At 37.0% G+C, this 21407-nt stretch overlaps 1 protein-coding gene across 3 annotated transcripts in view; it reads left to right on the top strand.

The window, feature by feature from the left end:
* The window catches only part of MYO3A (myosin IIIA), a 245290-nt gene that overhangs the window by 151326 nt on the left and 72557 nt on the right, over positions 1-21407 (top strand). For 2 of the 3 annotated variants that reach the window (XM_047867899.1, XM_047867900.1), the window contains 2 exons: positions 1787-1997; positions 7093-7240. In XM_047867899.1, the coding sequence (XP_047723855.1) occupies positions 1787-1997; positions 7093-7240 (359 nt within the window). Of the gene's footprint in view, positions 1-1786; positions 1998-7092; positions 7241-21407 lie in introns of those variants that run through there. The other variant, XR_007154139.1, reaches the window with a different exon arrangement.

A 21407-nucleotide genomic window follows, 5' to 3' on the forward strand; every position in this document is an offset into this window, starting at 1 on the left:
TTACAATTATGAACATATGGAAACAACCTAAATATCCAACAATTTAAAATTATTGATATATTATGATATATAGCAGACTATTATGCAGCAAATTAAAATTTACAAGCAATATTTATTTATTTTTTTTTATGAAATTTATTGACAAATTGGTTTCCATACAACACCCAGTGCTCATCCCAAAAGGTGCCCTCCTCAATACCCATCACCCACCCTCTCCTCCCTCCCACCCCCCATCAACCCTCAGTTTGTTCTCAGTTTTTAACAGTCTCTTATGCTTTGGCTCTCTCCTATTCTAACCTCTTTTTTTTTTTTTCCTTCCCCTCCCCCATGGGTTCCTGTTAAGTTTCTCAGGATCCACATAAGAGTGAAACCATATGGTATCTGTCTTTCTCTGTATGGCTTGTTTCACTTAGCATCACACTCTCCAGTTCCATCCACGTTGCTACAAAAGGCCATATTTCATTTTTTCTCATTGCCACGTAATATTCCATTGTGTATATAAACCACAATTTCTTTATCCATTCATCAGTTGATGGACATTTAGGCTCTTTCCATAATTTGTCTATTGTACAAGCAATATTTAATAAAGTGAGAAATGCTTAAGATATTAAGATGAAGTATATGTGCAGAATAGTGACAGTAAACATGCTTAAAAGGAAAGAAATGCAGAATGTTAACTTGAAAAGCAAGATATCTACAGTGGACTTGTATTACCTCTACAATGTGAAAACAATATTTAAGCAAGGTCCAGTGATCTTAGCCACATAGCTGAGAACTATCTTGTCCCAATGCTAAAAGTAAAATTCAAAATGTTGAAAATAATTTTTTTTTAATTTTTTTTTCAACGTTTATTTATTTTTGGGACAGAGAGAGACAGAGCATGAACGGAGGAGGGGCAGAGAGAGAGGGAGACACAGAATTGGAAACAGGCTCCAGGCACTGAGCCATCAGTCCAGAGCCCGACGCGGGGCTCCAACTCACGGACAGCGAGATCGTGACCTGGCTGAAGTCGGACGCTTAACCGACTACGCCACCCAGGCGCCCCAAAATGTTGAAAATAATTTAAAAGGAGAACTGATTTAAAAAATAGTCTGTCATGTGATAGTTTGGGTTAAAGATGTTTTATATTAAAAAATGAGTTTTATTCCCTGAATTTAGGTATTTTTCATTTAAAATGAAAATGCATATTTAATTTACCATTAAATATGCATGTTCCAGGCATCACACTTTAACAGAATTTAATTATTGAAATATATAACTGAGAAGTAGTAGGATACAAAAATACATTAATGTTGAGATAAGGTTTATGCTGTTTTGGTTAAATATTGCAAAAGTTAGGTAAAATACATTGGTTTGAGCATATCCCTCAAGTCTAAGTAACTTCCAGTTAATTTCTACATTTTGAAAATGTGTATATGATAATGGCGTCCAAATTATACCAAATTTATTCATTATGCTTATAAATTATTTCACATAATTCAGTGAAATTATGTTTGGCATCATGTAAACAACCACTGGCTTGTGCCAATGTTCCCTCCTGTCAGCCAGTTCGGTTTGGGTTGTGCTGTATTTATTATATGGCAGCCTGCATGTGACCAGTCAGGGAGAGAAAAATGATCAAGAAGAGACACAGGACTCCTACTCAACAGCAACTTATTTTTACATTAGAAAGTCTTCACATATTTCTTTTATGTCATTTGAAGAAGGTAAATTAAGACGTTTCATTCTATAGGAAGTGACTTCATTGCCATAACTTTTTCTAACACATCTGTTTGGTTTTTTTTAGCTGCTTCTTTGCTTTGCATTCAGGCAGATGAACTAAAAGAAGCTCTTACCTCCCACTGTGTGGTCACTAGAGGAGAAACCATTATTCGACCCAATACGGTCGAAAAAGCTACTGATGTCAGAGATGCTATGGCCAAAACTTTATACGGGCGTCTCTTTAGTTGGATAGTCAATCGCATTAACAGCTTATTGAAGCACGGCACATCGCCAAGGTAAAAATTCTCATGGAAACATTTTTTTCCCCAAATGTCAGGTGATGTAAATCTGTTTTCTAATTTATTGATTTGTATATGAGTCCCTTTGAAGACGTTTCTAATTGCTATCGCTGAATTATTACGGTTCTATCTCAGTAGATCTACTTTATTTCCTGGTAGCCCTTTATTTGGCCAGATAGCTATAAAAATGCAAATGTCCTGGAACACAAAAACTGTAGCAACATGAATAAACATGAAAAGTGAATTTTTAAAGTGACATCAATTTATATGTTCTTTTAATAGGAAGGTGTACTGCAAAGTGTATATACCATTTTATACTTTCATAAAATGTCATTCCAGCAGGTTTTTTGTTTGTTTGCTTTGTTTTGAGGGATTGAATTAAATCTTGAAGGCAAAGGAAAGCTTTCTTTTTATATTTTAACTCTCACTATAATCCTGTAAGGATAGGAATTATGACCTCCAATGAAATTTGGTTCCAAAATGTCCTAAGTAAATAGTAAATGATAGAGTGAATATATGAACGATAATGTCATCATTTATGCCCTGCCTAGTACCCCATTTTAGAAATAAAGAATCACAACCACCACTGACTGAGTACTCTCTATGTACCAGGGATTGCGCACAGGTATAAGCCCTTCCATTTACACCTAAAGCTTTGTTCTGCCACAAATTACACAATCTGTAGAAATTGTATACAAAAAGCAGGATAGATGCCTACCTTAAGTCACCTTGTTCACATTTACTTACTAAGCATAAAAGACTATTCTATACACATTTCAGGCATGTAATTCAGTCATTTTTCCACGAAGGGCCATACCACATCATAATATTATCCAGAATGTCTAAGAGATTATCCATTATTCCTCCATGTTCTTAACTCTCTATCCCCCAGAATTGCTTCTTTCCCTTTCTGCTAAACTGTAACCTATCTGACTGGGTCTGCAAATCAAATTCCAGTTTGCCCATTCTGATTTAATGATCAAAACACTTTGTATGTTCATGTGTGGCCATCTGTATGATGCCAAGCTTTCAGGTGAAAATGGAAAAATTCCAGAATGTTCACCATCTATGTATTCCACAGACGACTACATTTTGCTACTTATCATCTGCATGTTTGGCACTAAGGCGATCTGCTGAAAATTCCACTACAGCCTCTTTACTATTTGGTAACTTTCCTTTCCATACACTAAAGAAAGCCAGCCAAATCTTAGATTTTCAAAATTTTTATAGAAAGTTTAACAAACAGGGGCGCCTGGGTGGCTCAGTTGGTTAAGAATCCGACTTCGGCTCAGGTCATGATCTCAAGGTCAGGGAGTTCGAGCCCCGCGTTGGACTCTGTGCTGACAACTCAGAGCCCAGAGTCTGGTTTGGATTCTGTCTTGCTCTCTCTCTGCCCCTCCCCAGCTTACACTCTGTTCTCTCTGTCTCTCAAAAATGAATAAATGTTAAAAAAAATGTTTTTTAAATAAAGTTTAACAAATTAAAATAAGACCATTCATATAGTTCAGCAAAAATCTGTCAAGATTTATGTTAAGATTTTGAAGAGCCTGTATACTGTGCCAGTCTTTTCCACTAACTTGTTGTGCAACCCTTGACAAATTACTGCATTTCTCTGCATCTTGTCTTCTTCAGCTATTAAATAAAGGCATGTAATGACAAATCAGTGGTCTTAGTTATTGATGGACATCTTGGAGCCTTTTAAGGATCTCTTGAGGGATGCCTGGGTGGCTTAGTCAGTTCAGTGTCCAACTCTTTATTTTGGCTCAGGTCATAATGTCATGGTTCATGGAATCGAGCCCTGCATTGTTCTGTCTCCTCCCTTTGCACCTCTCCCACTCCCTCTCTTTCTCTCTCTCTCTCTCTATCTAAAAAAAAAAAAAAGAAAAGAATAAAAGAAAGAATAAAAGGATCTATTGAAACTATGTTCTTCACTCCAAAATTTTAAAAATGGATATATTTCTACATACCCACCAAAATATTGTGCATGGTTGATTCCAGCCCCCTTGAAGACCATTAACAGACCCCAGGTTAAGAATCCCTGAATGAGGTCATCTCTAAGGTCCTCCTGGCTGTAACACACTATTAGATGAGTTAAATATCTCAGCAGGGTCCTGTGGGATAATTTTTTAAAAGAATAATAATGTTGACTAAACCAGCATACATTTTCACTTTCTATTCAAAATAGGAATTTTCAGAAATATTTGTATAGCTTTCCTTTTGTCAATCCCATCACACAAAGGGTCCTATAACTTTTTGTTCTGAGTTCAGTCAGTTCTTCCGAATACAGAGAGCATCCTTCACTTCCCAGCATGAGGTTGACAGCTGTCATTTCTAAATCACTTCCTCACACAACACTAAGCGTTAACCTAGGTTACATAAATAGTGAGCACAGAGAAATGTTTGTACTCTCCTTTTTAAAATCACATGAAAATAACTGTAATGCATATATTTCTCAGAAGAGGCAAACTTTTGACCAACTATCTAGCCTTTAATGAACAGAGAGGTAACCATTATGGGGGAGCAGGAAAAAAAGTACATTTGGAATATTTAATTATAAAATAATATTTAAGAGACTCCACCAAAGTCTGCTAGAACTGATACATGAATTCAGCAAAGTTGCAGGATACAAAATCAATGTACAGAAATAAGTTGCATTCTTATACACTAATAATGAAGCAACAGAAAGACAAATAAAGAAACTCATCCCATTCACAATTGCACCAAGAAGCATAAAATACCTAGGGATAAATCTAACCAAAGATGTAAAAGATCTGTATGCTGAAAACTATAGAAAGTTTATGAAGGAAATTGAAGAAGATATAAAGAAATGGAAAAACATTCCATGCTCATGGGTTGGAAGAATAAATATTGTCAAAATGTCAATATTACCCAAAGCTATCGACGCATTCAATGCAATCCCAATCAAAATTGCACCAGCATTCTTCTCGAAGCTAGAGCAAGCAATCCTAAAATTCATATGGAACCACAAAAGGCCCCGAATAGCCAAAGGAATTTTGAAGAAGACCAAAGCAGGAGGCATGACAATCCCAGACTTTAGCCTCTACTACAATGCTGTAATCATCAAAACAGCATGGTATTGGCACAAAAACAGACACATAGACCAATGGAATAGAATAGAAACCCCAAAACTAGACCCACAAACGTATGGCCAACTCGTCTTTGACAAAGCAGGAAAGAATATCCAATGGAAAAAAAGACAGTCTCTTTAACAAATGGTGCTGGGAGAACTGGACAGCAACATGCAGAAGGTTGAAACTAGACCACTTTCTCACACCATTCACAAAAATAAACTCAAAATGGATAAAGGACCTGAATGTGAGACAGGAAACCACCAAAACCCTAGAGGAGAAAGCAGGAAAAGACCTCTCTGACCTCAACCGTAGCAATTTCTTACTTGACACATCCCCAAAGGCAAGGGAATTAAAAGCAAAAATGAACTACTGGGACCTCATGAAGATAAAAAGCTTCTGCAGAGCAAAGGACACAATCAACAAAACTAAAAGGCAACCAACAGAATGGGAAAAGATATTTGCAAATGACATATCAGACAAAGGGCTAGTATCCAAAATCTATAAAGAGCTCACCAAACTCCACACCCGAAAAACAAATAATCCAGTGAAGAAATGGGCAGAAAACATGAATAGACACTTCTCTAAAGAAGACATCCAGATGGCCAACAGGCACATGAAAAGATGCTCAACATTGCTCCTCATCAGGGAAACACAAATCAAAACCACACTCAGATATCACCTCACGCCAGTCAGAGTGGCTGAAATGAACAAATCAGGAGACTATAGATGCTGGAGAGGATGTAGAGAAACGGGAACCCTCTTGCACTGTTGGTGGGAATGCAAACTGGTGCAGCCACTCTGGAAAACAGTGTGGAGGTTCCTCAAAAAATTAAAAACAGACCTACCCTATGACCCAGCAATAGCACTGCTAGGAATTTACCCAAGGGATACAGGAGTACTGATGCATAGGGGCATTTGTGCCCCAGTGTTTATAGCAGCACTCTCAACAATAGCCAAATTATGGAAAGAGCCTAAATGTCCATCAACTGATGAATGGATAAAGAAATTGTGGTTTATATACACAATGGAGTACTACATGGCAATGAGAAAGAATGAAATATGACCCTTTGTAGCAACGTGGATGGAACTGGAGAGTGTGATGCTAAGTGAAATAAGCCATACAGAGAAAGACAGATACCATATGTTTTCACTCTTATGTGGATCCTGAGAAACTTAACAGAAACCCATGGGAGAGGGGAAGGAAAAATAAAAAAAGAGGTTAGAGAGGGAGAGAGCCAAAGCATAAGAGACTCTTAAAAACTGAGAACAAACTGAAGGTTGATGGGAGGTGGGAGGGAGGGGAGGGTGGGTGATGGGTATTGAAGAGGGCATCTTTTGGGATGAGCACTGGGTGTTGTATGGAAACCAATTTGACAATAAATTTCATATATTAAAAAATAATAAAATAAAATAAAATAATAAAATAAAATAATATTTAATTGCATTTTAAAGTAGTTGATTATAAAATAAACTCAAATACATTTTTGTCTTTCCCCAAGTTACCATTTATTCTCTATTAAACACTTATGAATGAATAACTCAAAAGTAAATAATGATTCTTTAAAAGAGGTGAAGTGTTTTTAGCAAGATGTTTTAATTGTCCTAAAGTAAAAGACTAAAGACATCCTTAAACAGAATTTTTGCTTTTCTGGTATGATATTTATTGAATATATTTTTGTGGTCTTCTGAGTGCTGGCCAGGTTTTCCGTATGATTCATGACTCACTCAGGGCTGTGATCTTGTACCCGCAAACCCATAGGAAAAAGTATAGGACAGGTTTCTGTAGTACAAGGAAAATCTTGTATCTTTTACATATTAAAATTGATGCTACCTACTTTATGTTTTATGGAGGGAAACTTTTTCAATTAAGAAAATTTACACTCTGTGTCTTGGTAGGAGTTTCTTAGCTAAATCACAAAAGCATACTCTGAGACACCCTGCTTTCCATTCCCTCTTAAGAAAATAAGTAAGGACTCAATAATGCCTCTTTAATTTTCCAGTGGGAATGGTGATGAGTTGAGCATTGGCATTCTGGATATATTTGGCTTTGAAAACTTCAAAAAAAATTCCTTTGAGCAGCTGTGCATTAACATTGCAAATGAACAAATTCAGTATTATTTCAATCAACACGTGTTCACATGGGAACAGGTAAGTCATGGTACTATTAAGATTCATGTATGTGTGTGTTACATGCAGAATTGTACTAATGAAGCAAGACTTAGACCATAGGTTTAGGGCCTTAAACATACAGACAAAGGAAAGATTTTCTTTTCTCCATGCCCGTAGTAAAAACAAAAATAAAACCAGAAAACAAGTATGAATTTAGTGTCTCCATATGAGATGCCCTTCCTTGAAAAACCAATGCACCCTTCTCCAAAACTTAGCAAGTCTGAGCCCTTATGCACAAACAAGTTTCCTTTGGAAATTTAAGTCAGCAGATGTGTCCAACTGTTTCTCTTTCTGTAGACTGTGTAGCTGAAACTCTGTTTGAAATTTAAATATCCATCTAAAATGCATTAAACTTCAGAATTCCGGTAACTAGGCAACAGAACACAAGATAATGGGTTTGATGCAAATGCCATGAAATGACAATTTTGACAGGGTACAATATGTAATTTATGATTCAGCTTCAAAAATCAGAGACTTACTTGAATTGCATTTGGCAAAGCTGTAGTATTAAAATTATTTAAATTATTTTATCAAGTCTAAAAGCAGCAGTGGTCATATTTTGTGTCATGTAGTGTGTCATGTGTCTCCTGTAAATAATATCACATTGTTTTGTGCTTACTGAATAGAACTGATGTTTTTACTTAAATTTGAGATAAATGAGAGGTACATGAACTTCTTTTGATTCAAAATATTTAGGCTTATTGAGAATTTACTTTAAAATTGCATTTTGAAAACACTAGTCACAAAAGAAAACCTCTAGATATTAACATTTCTTAGGCCAAAAAAAGGGACAAAAGTGTAAGGTTTTACCTGTGTTTGCATAGCTCTGATCTACCCCAGGATCTTGTTCTATCAAATGTTCATTCCTCTCTTCTTTCTCACTCTGTGTCACTCTCTCTCCTCTTTCTCCACTCTTCTCCATTAGAGCATGCAGTCCCGTAGCCTAGATAAATAATGAGATCTTTAAAAATTGTTAAAAACAAAAGCCTTTCTCCAACCTGCTTATCTCAGTAGTTATGGCCTCTCTCTTCCCTTCACAGCCAAGCTGCTTGAAAGCATATTCAGTATTCATTGCACTGTATTGATTTCTTCTCTACCTGAGTATATGAGTCTGTAGCATCTGGCTCTGACCTCGCCCACTCTCCTGGAATGGGCCTTCCTAATCTCATCAGTCATTAGTATCAGAAACATTTTAGTCTCTACATTATTAGCCTTTCTGTAATTTTCAACCCTGTTGATAAATTCCTGTTTCTGGAAAACCCCTCCTTTAGCATCCCTAATACCATCTTTCTGTTTCTCTGCCATCTTCCTGTCCCTTCCTGTACCATCTCATAAATCAGTTGTTCTCAACCCTGGCTGCATATTAGAATCACTGGGTACTGGAAAATCCCAATGCCCAGAACCTGTCTCAGACCAGTTAAATCAGATCTCTTGGAATGAGACCCAGGCATCAACATCTTCTAAAGTTCCCAGTTTATTCCAATGTGCAGCCAAGGTTGAGAATTACTGTCCTAAATGTTAACTCACGAAAGAGTTCTATCCTCTACCCCTTCTCGTACTCACTAGGAAAGATCGTCCATTTCCATTCTTTCGATCACCCCCTTCATGCTAGTAATGCTTAAGCCCCCATCCAACCCACCTATCTTTTTGAACTCCTGGCCTCCTTTTAAGACAGCTTCCAGAACTTTATCTAGAATTGAACCCATCATCTTTCCCTCTCACTTATATTCTTCCTCAGCAAGTGACATCTCTATCTGCCACTTACTCAAGCCAAAAATGCATTTCATTTCTCATTACTGAAATCCAGAAAATTAGTGAGACTTGTTCATGTTTCTCCCTCCTCTACGCTCCAGTAAAAATATTTGGTTTATATTTGTGCCTTTCTCACTAGGCTACAGACTCCTTGAGGTCAAGGATTATGTCTTAATTCATTTTGAATCTTCAGAGCTTGACATACAGCAAGTGTTCAAAAAATATTTATTAAATGAATGTCATCTTGCTTTAATGTCTCACAGTGTTCACAAGATCCATTCTAAGCAAAGCCTGAAACAAGTGAATTTTGTTTTTTTCTTTGTTTGTTTGGACTTTTTGATGGGGATCTATCAGAATTACCTTCTTCATGGGACCAGGTGCATCTTCATGTATTTCCCATGTGATTAATTAGCAACTTGTGTTGGTAGGATTCTGTTATTTTTCTCTTTTGCAGGTTGAGGTTAGAACATGGTTTGATTGGAACTAACCTTTAAACCAATGTACATATCTTTCAAAATTATTTGCTTTTCATTTTTTATAGGATGTTATAGTTTATAATCCACTTTGATAGCCTTGAATTTCATCCATGATCCTAATGCTGTTACTGCTTTTGTGTTTGGGCTTGCTACAAATGAAACTATTCTGGAAGACTCTTTTAAATATCCTTGAGAGGCTTTCAAGACAAAACAACTCAAAATTGTCCCTAGCAAATTAAGATTTCAACTAGAATCCAGGATTATATAAAGCAGTTTGAGGAATTGAGGCCATTCACAATCCTTTCAAATGCCTTTCTAGGCATAAACTACCCAAGAATCTCTGCTTCATAATCTTATGGGACAGGCATTGGCAGCTGAGTGATCAGGTTGATGAATGTGTGACCCGCTGGATATGGGATTAGTCAGTGATTCTCTTGATTTTAACATGTGGGTGTACACGTTTGGGTTTTTTTCCCACTCTGTCACTTCTCTGTGAGTGCAAAAATTGTAACTGAGAAATGCTAACTATAGCTGTGTGTATTAGCTATCACAGGTAGAGAACACATGACACACTGATTTCTATAAATGAGAAATAGCTATGAAGCCAAATCATAAATTAAAGTTATGGTCACACTTTCCTTGGTGAGATATAATCGTAACTTTCACCTGACAACTCCTTCATTTAATAAAGCCATTATTGCTTCTCCGTAAGACATACTCAGTTTCATGGACATTCAGATAATCTGGCAATCTGAGCAAGACACAAGCTTCAGCCAACACCTTCACAGATGATACAACTTCTGCTTCTATTTGAACCAACAAACATTATCTTTACTGGCAGTCCTGCAACAATGGAACATAAATAAAGGTTTGCTGAAAACACTGTTTTTTTAAAATTTGGCCCAAATTCAATTGACATGTAATACACAGTGGGACACTCCAGCAAAGTTGGTTATGAAGGTATTTTGAATATTGTTTTCCCATTATTTTCCATTAAAACAATAATCAGCAGACTACAGTAAAATATTTTTAGTGAAAGAGTTTATGTCACTGACCCAATCCATAGTTTGCTGAGTGGATAGTTTTAAATAATACATAGCTCCTCAAACTTTTCTGGAGTTTGATGGTTCATAATATTTGAAGCTTCCATACTTTTCCAGCACTGGAAGAACCATTTTGTATATATTGATTTTAACAAAATTTAAAGGGACAATTTATATATGAAAACAATAGTTTGAAAATTAAATCACAGTCTGGATTCCTGCGCCTACCTACAAATAGACATTAAGAGTTTAGTTGTAATCTTTTGATATTCATGACTCAGGCATTTCTAAATGAGCAGCAACTGAAAAATATATAATTTTCTGTTAATTTAATTAATTCCACAAATAAAGTATTTATATGTCAGCCTTCCCTATTACATTTGTATGGCATTATTTTGACACACACTGTTTACCCCCATATTTTTCAAAAAGCTTTTAGTGAAGCAGCTGAAAGGGCAGCGAACAAGTTACCACATTTCTGATAAGGGAGGCATCTTTTTACAATAACATTTACACTGAATCTCCACAGGGACTGTGTAGCCAAGATTTTGGTTTTGCTTGGTTGTTTTTGTTTGTTTTCTGGCATCCTTCCATGGGACGGAGAGCACACCAGTAGTCAAAGTATGATTAAAGCTTGAAGTTCTCTTCAAGGAGTCATGCTGATGCTATAGTAGTGGGTTTTGTCCTTTCTTTTAATTGTGCACTATGATACATCATTGTGGTATAGACCATGCAAAAGAAATGAACCCTGTTCCCTAGAAGTTTATGTTATGTTTCAAATCAAGGGGAATGAACAGCCAACCACCGAAGAGTCACCAATGGGCATGAGTTTGAGGTGGAACAAACGCCACTGTTCTTTAGGACCATTAGGCACCCGAGACATAGGTATCCTACGACGCATTGCTCTAGAATCCTGAAGATTCACTCTCCTTGCTTATACTCCTACTTATACCTAGGGTGAGCTTTCTTATCCATTAGTGCAGGACATCTTGCCGGCTATTAACTGAGCTGAAGTTCGTTTTTAAAGTGAGCTGTTAATACTTGTTCTGTACAAGGATAAGCTGTTACATACATCATTTATATATATACCCGTGGGTTTAAAATTAAAAGTTAGAAGTCATTTTATAAGCAGGAAACCATTTACAGCACATAATGGAGACAATAACTGTAATTATGGCTCTGGCTTCTCTTGCAGAAAGTGATGTGTATGACTTTCCTCTCCAGCTGTTCATATCTCAAAGTTTGAAGCTTTTGAGATTTTGAATATGGGCTCCAACACATAATTTGTGGCAATTACAAAGAACAAAAATTCATTCATCATACAGTATCTACACTTTCAACTTTTTTTACGTTACGCAGTAAAAAGAATCAGTCATCACATAAAAAAAAAATGTGTGGGCAAACCCCTTAGAAATGCCTTCAAATTGTTTTGCTTACAAAGTGTGAATTTTTATTTCATATTCAAATTTCTTCCCTATTAAACCATATGTGTGCGATGGTGGTAGCATTTGTCTTACTTTAGTTCTCCAAGTGATAAAAGCCAATTTATAGGCATTTTCTTAAAACATTAAAACAACCATGCATTTAAGAAACAAATAGATACAACAAATCTTGCTTTTAAGTGCTTGGCCAAGTTTTGGGTTACTGTTTGAGATCACGTACAAATTTTCTGTAGACTCACGTACTGAGTATGGAAGTTGATATGCAAGTGACTGGATATGTGTGGAGCATCCCTACAACAGATCCCAGCTGTGAACGTGTGCTCCTCTCCCGCTGTCTCTTGGCAGGCAGCCTGTTGGGTTCCCGTGCCCCCCGCCCCATCTCTTGCTTTATACCCGTGTTGCACAGTGTGTTTCTCTTTCATCAGAGAAGCTGGGTCAACACCTTTAATGTGCTGTGGGGATTTGTGGTACTTATTTTGATAATTTGGTATTATTTTAAAATACTTTTTAAAAAATATTTTCATTATGGGGTGCCTGGGTGGCTCAGTTGGTTGAGGCTCCAACTTTGGCTCAGGTCATGATCTCCCAGTTCATGGGTTCAAGCCCCAGGCTCTGCACTGACAGCAGGGAGCCTGCTTCAGATTCTCTGTCTTCCTCTCTCTCTGCCCCTCCCCCCTTCTCAGAAATAAACATCTAAAAAAATTAAATAAAAATACTTTCATTATGATAAAAAGTAATTTTGGAAGAAATACATAATAAGGAGGTTAGATCCATTCAATTACTGTAGTTTTCTACATGTGAGTTTAGAGCATACTTGACAAGCTGAAATAAAATTTTTTGGTAAACGTTTAAACATGACAGTAAAGGAAAAATAGTTTAAGTTGAAAGAAATCTTGGTATATGAAAAACTACATTTCTGGATTCCTAATGGAAATTTCTCCTTATCCTAAGCCATTACCTGTCAGTAGAATATAAATTTGTAAGATCTTTTATGGCTTTTGAAGAGTTTTTAAGAATAGGTTTTATACACAAAACGTGACTAGATTACAATGTTCATCTTAATATACATTGTTTCCTTTTCTTTCTGAAAAAAGAAGCTGCTCTAGGAAGCATCATTTAAAACTTTTCCTCCAAAGTTCATTAAATACATGTAAAATAAAATAAGTATATTTTTTTTAGGAATTATCTACCATACTTCCTCATTAGGTTGCTTGTCAAATGGTAAATCAGTGACCTGTGTCTTCTCAAGTTACTGATGATCAGCATTCCCTGTGGCTTGCCACTAACTTTAACAAAAAAAGCAACAGGATCATTGATATCAGCTTTGAATAGAAAGTACAGGAGGAGGTGTGCCTGGGAGGCTCAGTCAGCTGAGCCTGGGCATCTGACTTCGGCCCAGGTCATGATCTTGAAATTCAGGAGTTTGAACCCCACATCAGGCTCTGTGCTGACAGCTCAGAGCCTGGAGCCTGCTTCGGATTCTGTGTCTCCCTCTCTCTCTGCCTCTCCCCTACTTGTTCTCTCTCTCAGAAATAAATAAACATTAAAAAATAAGTACAGGAGGAAATAGATTTCAAATCATAATTACTATTTTACATCAAGAGTTTAGATTTTACAACATGCATATAACCACCTTGTTTTCTTCATTTTTAGTTTTTAGAAATATTTACTTGCTTCGGTGGAATGTTATTACTAACAATATTATAGGTATGTAGAAAGAGAGCGCTTAACCGACTGAGCCACCCAGGCGCCCTGTGAAAGAGAGCGAATGATAAAGTAAATGTAAAATATTAGCAACTGGAAAATTGGGGGAAAGGGCATCTGGGAGTTCTTTGTACTGTCCTTGCAACCTTTTAAATTTGGAGTTATTTCAAAATGAAAAATGGCACAGTTTCTTTTTTCTCTGTAATAATAAAAAAAAACTCACCTTGAATAGTGATAGCACCTTAAATCCTAGATTTTCAACCTTGAAAACATTTTTCTTAGAATGAGTAACTTCTCAGTGGTTTCTTTCCACTGTGAGTAATGTTTCCATAAATGCGTATACTCATGTGAGCAGTTGGCGAGTAGGATTCTTTTACTAAAGGCAGACATCAGGGAATAAATGTGTTTATGTGCTTCTTTCCCCTTGCAAATGTTCTGTTAACAGAATGTGTATGCATCTATTCACTATGTTTCACAACACGTTCAGGCAGCGTGGGCATTTTGAAATGTTTGAACCAGAAGAAACCTAAGTAGATCATCCATATTTCACAGATAAAAATGACTCGTTATGACTTGCTTGAAGTCACAGCCTAGTTAAACAAAGCCAGAACCCAAATCTGGGTCTTCTGATACATATCTGGGGTTTTTCTCACAAGCAAACAAATAAAAGTTGAGAAGAACCAGGGGCCTAACAAAATAATCTCTCATGCAGAAGAAAAGGGTGTTCCATTGATTTGAAAGAAAGGGAGGAAGGAGGAAGAAAGGGAGGGAGGGAGGAGAAGAGAGAGAGATAGAGAGAGGCAATCTTTCACATGAAAAGCCAAGGGGCATCCATACAAGGTAACAAAGAAGGAAACTAGAAAGAACAGTAGCACTGAGGCAGGTGGCAGTGGTAACAGATACTGTGACACTGGAGGAAGCAGAAACCACCTAACAGGATAGATCTAGAACTAACAGATGGAACAACTGAAAAAGAAAATACAGCACGAGCAAAGAATTCCTAGGATGTGATTTCAGGGTTAGAATGGAAAGGCAGACAGACTCTTTGCTGGGCCCTAAAGGACAAGACTCTACCTTTTTGTCTATTTCTTCCATCCCCAGGCCCACCTACTTTTAAACATACACATAGTAGGTGCTCCACGAATGTTTAAGGAATGTCAGTATGTGGCATCTTCTACAATGATCTATTCAGAATGCCACAAACCTGGGTGAATTCTTAATACCATCCCGCATCAAGTGGACTGTGTTTATAAAAATAAAAGATACTTGATTTATGACTTCCAAACAGCAAACACAAGAGAATAAATATTGAGGATCATTTATCCCAGCTGTTAAAATATTTATAGAATCTAAAATGTGTGAAACTGCAGAGCAGTGTCAGATGGTTGACTCACCTACACAACAGACATATGACTTCATTTCATAGGTATAAATTCAGTGAAAGACTTGAATGCACCCTGTCGCTGCATACCCCCACCTTTTATAAAAGAAAAATACCATATGAGCCAAACTCCTTGATAGAAACCTTGGTGGTTTCAGGAAAATCTTTTTGAAACTTCATACTTAGATAAATCTGTCAGATGGTAGTAGAACGTATTCTCCCACAGTAAAATGATAGAGTGATGCTTTCGGGGAGTAGGTAGCACCTGTCTTTTACATGGTGATGAAGTCTGCCTGTTTTTACAAATATGTGGAAATTTAATCAGTGTCTTCCTGAACAACCAATGGGCCAAAATGGAAATCAAAAGAAAAATCAAAGACCATCTTGAGACAAATGGAAATGAGACCACCACATACCAAGACTTATGGAATGCAGCAAAGGCAGCTCTAAGAGGAAAGTTTGTAACCATAAAGACATAATTGAGAAAAAAGATGGATCTCAAGTAAGCAAATCTAACTTGATACTTCAGTGAAATATAGGAAGAAACAAGCTAAGCCCAAAGTTAAAAGGAAGGAAATAACAAAGATCAGAGCAGAAATAAATGAAATAAAGACTGAAAAGACAATAGAAAAGAATAATGAAACCAGGAGCTGTGCTTTGTTAAAGATAAATAAAATTGACAAACCTTTACCTGGACTAATCAAGAAAAAACCAAAGAGGACTGACTCAAAAAATTAGGAATGAAAAAGAAAACATTACAGCTAGCTGATACCACAGAAATACAAAGGATCAAAAATATAGAAGAAATGGAAAAATTCTTAGAAACATACAACCTACCAAGACTGAATCATAAAGAAATAGAAAATATCACCAAGCCAATTACTGGTAAAGAGATTGAATCAGTAATCAAAAATCTCCTAACAAAGAAAAGTCCAGGACCGTATGGCTTCATTGGTGAATTCTACCAAACGCTTAAGAATACCAATTCTCCTCAAACTCTTTCACAAAAGTAAAAGAGATGGGAACTTCAACCTTATTTTATGAGGCAACCATTACCCTGATACCAAAACCAGGCAAGGACACTACAAGAAAATTACAGACCAATATCCCTGATGAACAATAGATGCAAAAATCTTCAACAACATATTAGCAAACCAAATCTGACAATACATTAAAACTGTCATACACCATAATCAAGTGGGATTTATTCCAGGGATACAAAGATGTTTCAACATACACAAATCATTAATATGATACACCCAATTAACAAAATGAGGCAGAAAAGAGCTTTTGACAAAATTTAACATCCATTCATGGTGATAAGAAGTCTCAACAGGGGCACCTGGGTGGTTTAGTCAGTTATGCATCTGACTTCAGCTCAGGTCAGGATCTCATGGATTGTGGGTTTGAGCCCCACGTCAGGCTCTGTGCTGACAGCTCCAAGCCTGGAGCCTGCTTGAGATTCTGTCTCCCTCTCTCTCTGCCCCTCCCCTGCTCATGCTCTGTCTCTCTGTGTCTCCCCAAAATAAATACACATTTAAAAAGAATTTAAAAAGTCTCAACAAAGTGGGTAGAGAGGGAATGTACCTCGGCAGAATAAAGGCCACATTGGACAAACTCACAGCTAATATACTGAAAAGTGAAAAGCTGAGAGATTTTCCTGTATGATTAGGAATAAGACAAGGATGCCTCCTCTAACCACTTTTTTCAACAATATATTGGAAATTCTTGCCAGAGCAATTAGGCAAACAAAAGAAATAAAAGGCATTCAAATTGGAAAGGAAGTAAAATCGTTTCTGTTTGCAGATGACATGAAATTTTATGTAGAAAACCCTAAAGACTACATCAAAAAATTGTTAGAACTAACAAATTCAGTAAAGCTGCAGAATACAAAACAGTATCGAAAAGTCAGCTCTATTTCTATACACTAACAACGATCTATCAGAAAGAAATGAATATGACAGTCCTTTAGCATCAAAAAGAATAAAATACTTAGGAATAAATTTAAGGAGGTGCAAGATCTGTATACTGTGAACTATAATACATTTAGGAAAGAAATTGTAGAGGGCACAAATAAATGGAAGAATTAATATTGTTAAAATGCCCAAAGCAATTTATAGGTACAGTACAGTGCCTAACAAAATTCTCATAACATTTTTCACAGAAATAGAGCAAACAATCCTCAAATTTGTATAGAACCACAAAAGACCTCAAAAAAACAAAGCAATCTTAAGAAAGAACAAAGCTGGAGATAACCACACATCCTGATTTCAAACTATATTACGAGGCATAGTACTCAAAACAGTGTGGTATTGGCATAAAAACAGACACATAAATCAATGGAACAACATAGAAAGCCCAGAAATGAACCCAAGCATAGATGGTCAGTTGACTTCTGACAAGGGTCCCAGGAATTCACAATGGGGAAAGGATTGTCTCTTTAATAAACCGTGCTGGGAAAATTGGGAAGCCACATACAAAAGAATGAAGCTAGACTCCAATCTCACACCGTACACAAAAATCAACTCAAAATGGATTAAAGACTTGAACACAAGACCTGAAACTGTAAAACTCCTAGATGAAAACATAAGGGATAACTCCTTGGTATCATTCTTGGCCATAAGTTTTTGGATTTGACACTGAAAGCAAAGACAGCAAAAACAAGAAATAAACAAGTGAGAGTACATCAAACAAAAAGCTTCTGCTCAGCAAAGGAAACCATCAACAAAATGAAAAGACAACCTATGGAATGGAAGAAAATATTTGCCAATCATATATTTGATAAAATATATATAGGACTCCTACAACTCAAGAGCAAAAAAAAAAATCTGATTAAAACATGGGCAGAGGATCTGAGTAAACATTTTTCCAAAGAAGATCCACAAGTAGCTAACAGATACATGAAGAGGAGAATGCAAATCCAAACCACAATGAGATATCACCTCACACCTGTTAGAATGGCTATCATCAAAAAAGAGATAATAAGTGTTGGCAAAGATGTGGAAAAAAGGAAATTCTTGCATTACTGGCGGGAATAGAAATCAGTGTAACTACTACAGAAAACAGTATGGAGGCTTCCCCCAAAATTAAAAATTGAACTGCCATATGATCTAGCTGTCCAACTTGTGGGTATGTATCCAAAGGAAATTAAAACAAGATCTCTAAGAGGTATCTGCACTCCCATTTCATTGCAGCATTACTGACAATAGTCAAGATATGGAAACAATCCAAGTGTCTGTCAAAAGATGAATGCATATAGAGTATTACACACACACACACACACACACACACACACACACACACGACCCCATGGAATATTATTTAGCCATGAGAAAGAAAGAAAACCTGTTAATTATGACAACATAGATGGAAACGTAAGGGCATTATGCTAAGTGAAAATTGGAGACTAGAATGGTGGCTACCAGTGTCTGGTTGGGGGAAATGGGGAAATGTTGGTCAAAGAGTACAGTTCCAGTTTGAAGATGAGTAAGTTATAGGGACCTAATATACAGTATGTTGATTAATCAATAAAACTGTGCCATATTCTTGACAGTTCCTAAGAGAATAGATCTTAAATGTTCTCACCACAAAAAAGCAATGGTAGTTATGTGATGAGGTGTCAGCTGATTCCATGATGATACTCATTTTGTAATATGTAAGTATATCAAGTCAATACATTATATCTTGGTAATGCTGGGAGAAGAAAAAGAAGATAATTTCCCCAGGAAAGTCACTTAGAAGCCAGCTTCAAGATTGAATTCCATTTTTAATTTTGTGAAGATTTTGTTTTTAAGTAATCTCTACACCCAAAGTGGGGCTCAAGCTTAAGAGTCACATGCTCTATCAATTGAGCCAGCCAACCACCCCCAGGAATAAATTCCTAAGGAAGATAGAGATAGCACATGACCAGGAGGACATGTAAAAACAAATGAGAAAAAGACAAAGAAACAAAAGTCAACCTAACATGAAGGATGTTAGTCCCTGAGCTTTTCCTCTAACTCTGATCTCTACCTCCACAAATCTTTGCCCACATCACAAAAGCTGACAGTGGTGTGATGGTATTTCTGTGCCCAAGAAGAAGATAAATTATGTTTATTATTGTGTCTCAGAATAATGACACAATAGCTGGCAGGCATTGTGTAATACGGGCTAAGCATAGATCTACCATATTTCCCCCCAAAAGTATCCTCTTAAGTAGTTTAAGATCTAATCAAATAAATGCAAATACAACAATACATGGTCATTTTCACCTATCAAAAATATCAGAAAAAAATTTTAATGAGAATATGCAGTGCTGGTGAGGATACAGCAAGATAGGAACGTGTATGCAGGGCTGATTAGAAAGCACATTGCGGCAAGCTTAGAAAAAATCAATCTAGAAATACGCATATGGAGCCTGTAAAATACTCACACTAGTTGATCAGCTAATCTGTCCTAAAGATAAAATCCAAAATCCAGAAAAGCTTGGTGCACAAGGATATACATCAGAACACTATTTAAAATAGATAAAAGGGGGCACCTGGGTGACTCAGATGGTGGTGCTTGCGATTCTTGATCATGAGTTCAAGCCCCACGTTGGTTATAGAGACTACTTTAAAAATGAAAATAAATAAAATAAGTAATCCAAAATGTCCCAAATAAGAGAACTGAGTAGAAAACTACAGGATACAATGTCATGTAGCCATTCAAATAATGGTCATGAAAACCCATTAATTACATGTTCTCCATTCCATTTTGTCAAAGGAAATAAAGTTAAAATCAAATAAATAGTATGTTTTTTGTTATTAAAAATATCATACATAGGAAAAGATTCTACTAAATGGTAAGATAGTATTTAGAGCAGATGAATTTGTGTGTGAATTTTGAGGTCATTAAGACTCCATTAAGGTGTTTCCATATTTAAAATTTATAATTTTTTTAATGTTTATTTATTTTTGAGAGACATAGAGCACAAGCGGGGGAGGAGCAGAGAGAGACGGAGACAGAACTTGAAACGGGCTCTAGGCTCTGAGCTGTCAGCACAGAGCCCAACATGCAGCTTCAACTCACGAGCCATGAGATCATGACCTGAGCTGGAGTTGGGCACTTAACCAACAGGCCACCCAGGCGCTTCTCCATATTTTAACTTTTATATGAGCACATTTGTAATCAGAAGCTAAGGATTACCCATGCACACATGATTTATTATTTTCACCCCAATTCTCCTCTACCTAGCAAATAGCCTTTCAAAACAACTTTTAATAAAAGGAACCCAGAAAACTCATTATATTCATTTGTTGGAGCTGCCATAAAATATCACAGAGTGGGGACCTTCAACAATAGAAATTTATTTCCTCACAGTTCTGGAGGCTAGAAGTCTAAAATGAAAGCAGGGACAGGTTTGGTCTCTCCTGAGGCCTGTCTCCTGGACTTGCAGATGGCTGTCTTCTCCCTGTGACCTCACATGGCCTTGACTGTGTGCAGTCTCCTCCCAGGGGTCTCTTCCTCTTCATAGAAGAACACCAGTCCTATGGGATTTGGGCCTTGCCCTTATGACCTCCTTTAACTTTAATTACCTCCTTAATATCCCTATCTCCAAATGCAGTCACATTGGATATTAGGGATTTAGCATATAAATTTGGGGATTGGGGGACACGGTTTACTCCTTAACACACGGTCATCTATTTAACATGCCTGCTCTCCCTAGATACAGAGGTGAATAATACAGAGGGGAGTAAAAGTGTTTGTCCTCTTGGAGGTCCCATTCTAATGAGACAGGGAGAATAATAAACAAGTAAAAATTCTAGAAATACTTTGAAAGAATTTAAAACATGGCGGCAAGGATAGAGCGTGACCAGCTGAGGAAGGGAGGGTTGCTAAATTAGTCTGGGCAATGGGGGAAGGACTCTCGGAGGAGGTGAGACCTGAACGATTAGAGTCCAGCCTCTCTTGCGTGGCAATCTATGACGAGGTCTATGCTAAGATTCCTACCTACCTTAGAAGCCACAGGAAAGCTTGTAGCCTCTAAGTCTATGGCAGCCCCTCTTCCATGCTACTCTGTGAGACTGAGAACTCCACTTAGGCATGGAGAATCTTTCCTGTGGTGACACTTTAGCCCTGTGTATTTAAGCATGTTGTCTATGCCAAAGCTATGCAGTGGGGGGCACCTTCCATGGGCTTTCTCGCCACTGCGACCTTTTCATAGCTCACACTAAAAACTCAATGAAAAACAAGCAAGAACTTGACTCAGGCATGAGGCTTCCTAACATCCAAGTCTTCTGATTTCCCTCACCTCCTTGATTTATATTTAAATAATTATTCATCTGTCCTTCTCAAAAAGGAACTTGGGCCATTTGAACAGAGTGGAGA

This window comes from Prionailurus viverrinus, chromosome B4 (genome assembly GCF_022837055.1).
Source record: "Prionailurus viverrinus isolate Anna chromosome B4, UM_Priviv_1.0, whole genome shotgun sequence".
NCBI classification, from domain to species: domain Eukaryota; kingdom Metazoa; phylum Chordata; class Mammalia; order Carnivora; family Felidae; genus Prionailurus; species Prionailurus viverrinus.